This window comes from Otolemur garnettii, unplaced genomic scaffold (assembly GCF_000181295.1).
Source record: "Otolemur garnettii isolate 467f Iridium unplaced genomic scaffold, OtoGar3 scaffold00014, whole genome shotgun sequence".
In the NCBI taxonomy this organism is placed as follows: Eukaryota; Metazoa; Chordata; class Mammalia; order Primates; family Galagidae; genus Otolemur; species Otolemur garnettii.
The window spans coordinates 9,866,957-9,871,408 of record NW_003852409.1 but is presented as its reverse complement, the minus strand read 5'-3'; the positions used below and the strand labels follow the sequence as shown (position 1 = coordinate 9,871,408).

Below are 4,452 nucleotides of genomic sequence, written 5' to 3'. Positions count from 1 at the left end.
TACCAGATGATGGACATTTCAGCATTCACAAACATGTGAGCCAATTCCCACAATAATATGTAAATACAATAATTATACATATTTATGTATGTAAATAAATAATGATGAATAATGTCACAGTTACTAAAACAATGATCTAATCATGGAAATCAAGAAGATATTGTCTGACAAGAAAAGGACTTATAAAGATTGTGACCCAGGAGGACTTCTTCAGAAAAACTACCTGAAGATAGTTTCTAAGTGATGAAGAGTTAAGTCAAAGTAAATCAATAATGAGACTTTTATAGTATTAAAAAGTAAAAACAGGCTTTACGTTAAATCAGTAAATAGAGAACTCAGGATAAGTAAGTATTGTAAATGTGGCTAGAAAATAAAAAAAAATTGAAAGAAAAATAAATACAAAAGTAAAAATATAGTATAATAATATAGTTGTAAATCATAAATTGTGTTATTAAAGCCAAGAAGTAGATATGGGAAAAATAAGAGTAGCAAAAACATACCCATTTTATTATCTTATATATGAAATACATGTATTTAGAAGATACTATATTACCATATCACTGATTTATAGAACAAATATAGATAGAAATACGATTATTAAGAACATAAAGAAATCAAAGCCCATATAGCAAATAACTGGAATTCAGGAAAATATATAAAGAAAAACATAAAGATAATTATTAGCAAAATATATCTATATACGTCTATACAGAGAGACATCCATATTTTAAAAATTCTTAACACTAGGTAGGAAACAAAATTTATGTTCTTAAAAACATTCATGAAAATGTTAATGAGCAATTAACCAAAAATTTTGGGCAAAAAGAGAGGGAAAAACAAAACAAAAGAGCAGGAATGACTATATTAATATCAAAAATGAGAATTTGAAGTTAAAAATATGCAATGGAACAGAAATGCCATTTAATACTGATAATGGTTACAATGAATGCTGAAGAACAATCATGATTAAGTAAGTGGTAAATAATATGACATCAAAATATTAAAAACAAAACTTATAAATATATGAGAAATAGAGATTCAATGTTTTAAAGTTTTAAAGGTAATTAATAAAGGCATTTAAAAGACTCATTTTACTACTATAAATTAGGAAAGGGAAAAATACATAGGGTAAAGGTATTAATTCTCACCTTCCATAATGAAGAGCCAATTAAAATTACCTACAATTGATAAATCATGCAATCATAGCATAAGCACACCATAAGGAAGGGTGGATACAATGTCCAAAAAATCTAAAAACTAAAAGGTAATAGGTAGAGTATGAATAAAGTTAGGTTGAGCAGTGATTCTTGCTTTTCAAATAAATTCCTCTGTGCTATTTGATTTATTTCTGTTTGTAGAATTTCCTTGAATTTTTAAATAAAAAATTCATGCAAAAAAGCTTAATCATGAACATTCACATGAATATCCAAATTTACCTATTATACAACTCAAATTTTTTACTACAGCACAATGAAACTGAAACTTAATGAAATATTTATGTAAATATAGAAAACAACCATTCTGAAATCTTAAAATTTTGTCTTAAGTAAGTAATGATGGAAAATCCAAATTATAATTACAATATAATTAGAAAATAGGGACCGTGTACATATTACATAATGAAATTTATGCAGTGCAGCCAAATCTATCAACAGAGCCAAATTCACAGCCTTAAAAATGAGTATTAATCAAGAAACAGTGAAAATAAAGCAACTAAGCAGTTAGCAAAGGATATTAGAAATCAGGAACAGTAAAGCAAATCTAAGAATAGCAGAAGAAAGATAAGCAAAAGTTAATGAACTTGAAAACAAATATAAACATTTAAAATGTGGTGGGGGAGGGGAGGAAGGAAGATGGCTGACTAGAGTTTGCTTTCACCAGAGACTCTTGCCCAGAGGGAGAGATACTGGACAGAAGTAGAAACAGTGAAGCCAAAGATGGGGAGCTGAGCTAAAAATGAAAATAGACAAGTATACATCATTTCTACCCAGGCAAGCTGGGACTCCAAGAAAGAGGATCCAAGAAAACAATTCCAGGTACAAAGCCCATCGTCAAGAGGATGAAGGACCCCTCTCCCAAGCAGGAGGCTCACGGTGGGCTCTCTGCAAGCCTGCAGGGAACAGAAGACCTCTTATTTTATCCCATGGAGAGAGCTGCTAAACAAAAGGCCTCCTTCTCTAGGGAGGTCCTAACTTGTGAGCCTCAGCATCATCCTGCCTGGCATAAAATTGAACAAATATTTTCCCTACAATTCTGAACTCCCAGTCCACCCTCCCCCATCACTTGGCAGTCTAAAGGTCTGCCCCCTGCAGAGCCTAGAATGCTTGGCAATTCCCTGAGAGGCCTGGACATTGTGTGAGTCACTGGATAGTAGAAATGCCTGTAGATTTCTACTATTGGGATGCTGGAGACTCTTTGAACTCTCCCTGTTTAAGCATTGATTGGATTGTACTGCCAGGGACAATCTGATTAGAATTCTCAACTTGGGCGGTACACCCAGGACCCTCCGAGGTTGAGTGGTGGTAGTTTTGTATTGGGAAAGGACTGATTCTCCTCCTCCAGCTGTTGCTGGTGGGGAGTGGGGTGCTACCATTGCTTTTATCCCTCCCTAGCTGAGATTTCAGCCTAATACCATGACTCATTAGGATTGGATAGAAACTGGCTGACTTTAAGACAGAGCCAGCTTGTGCTACCTCACCACACAGGTCCTCAAAGTCTCAGGCTGTAGCTCTGAAAGGGATTTTGTAAGGCTGTAGGGAAAAGCTATATTCACAAGCCCTCACTCATTGGTAAAGGGCTGATTAACTCCACTTCCTGGGGCCCCCAATCCAATCTCACCTTACCAGTTTTAATTGCCAAATTGCAGAAAATATTCATGGGGCAGAACCAGCAGAACTGGAACATGAATAATCAGAGTAGATCAACTTTCCCAAGGAATGACAAAGGAGATACAACAGAAGATGCCATTCATAGACAAATGGCTGAATTGCCAAAAATAGAATTCAGAATATGGATAGCAAATAAGATGAATAGAATGGGGGGAAAGATGGAAATAGAAATCCAAACAGTAGTTCACAAGTTGTCTCAAGAAATTAATGGAGATCAAAAGCAGTAAACTGCACCTATCTTTACCATTGCTGGCTTTATCTCTCCCAGGTCCTGCTGAAAAAATGTCAGACTCAAATCATGGTAGCAGCCAGAAGAATTTCTCTGAGGAGGAAATAGACAATGAAGAAAATGTGATTTTGACATTGGTTCCAGTTAGAGATGATTCAAATAATGAACAAATGGAACCAACTGTTCCTTCAACTTCTGATGTCAAACTGAACAATCCCCAGAAACACAATAAAGTTCATCTACCTCCAACAAATAAACAATCAAAAGCCATTTGAAAAGCTAGATGTGAAAAAACTGATCGTCTCTTGCCAACCATTTTGCCTCCTATTAATGATGTGTGTTGAGACACTTTGAGGAAGTGGTGCCAGCCACTCAAGTTGAGTACTGACGGTAAGAAAACAGAAGTTTTTCTGAGGCATCAGGAGCATGCCTTTTCTGAACAGAAATGTGAAATTCCTGAAACACCAAAGGAGGCCAGATTACATTCATGTTCAAGGAAACTTAAGGCAGAGACCAAGTGAGCAAGACCTCAGAAAGGTCCAAGATGAGTGTGAAAACAGAAGAGCTCAATAGAGTGGAAGTAATAACATGAGCTCAGGAATCTGCATTGGCATCATGGGCAAGGATTGCTGCAAAATCTGGTCAGCCTAAGACTGTGAATTCATGGTCCATTCCTGCTTCTACTGAAGCCTTTTTGACAACAGCTTCTGGCCTTAGGTGGTGTGTGATCCATGGCAAGCCTCTCCCCGCAGACACAGAGGGTTGGGTCTACCTACAGTTTCATGCAGGTCAGGCCTGGGTGCCTTCCACTCCCAGGAGGATGATTTCCCTCTTCCTGTTACCAGCCTACCTTTTCCCATCTCCAGGCCTAGAAGATAATATGTCATGTCCTGACTGTGCTAAGAGAAATAAGAAGATAATGAAAAGATTAATGATAGCAAAGAGGAAGAAGTGATCTACTTCAAACATAAAGTAGGAGACCAGAATATGCCACCTCAAAGTATTAGAGAATGATAGATATGTGAATGATAGATAATTCAGAATGTGTAAGCTGATTTGAGGAAATGGAAGAAGAGATCATTGGAAGGAACCTTTATGATCTACAAAGCAGAATCAAGTAATTAGGACTCCACTGTAAAGATCGTTGACTGGATGACAGCCCTGTCTAAGGAGACCATTTGGCAGGCTTGGAAAGCCACTAAAATGAAGTCATTGCAATCAGGAAAAAAAAATTAATGAATTATGAATTAATGAATTTAAAGACAAAGTCAACAATGATATGGACATAATGAGAAAAGATATAACAGAGCTCAAGGAAGTGAAAAGTTATTGAAG

General features: G+C 36.1%; 1 protein-coding gene across 1 annotated transcript; it reads left to right on the top strand.

Annotated features, from left to right (window-relative positions):
* The first annotated feature begins 962 nt into the window (after positions 1–962).
* LOC111723668 (developmental pluripotency-associated protein 2-like) lies at positions 963–4,072 on the top strand. Its single transcript, XM_023510556.1, is given in 3 exon segments — positions 963–970; positions 3,401–3,564; positions 3,822–4,072. Coding segments are annotated over 3 exon segments (423 nt in total).
* Positions 4,073–4,452: the final 380 nt, after the last annotated feature.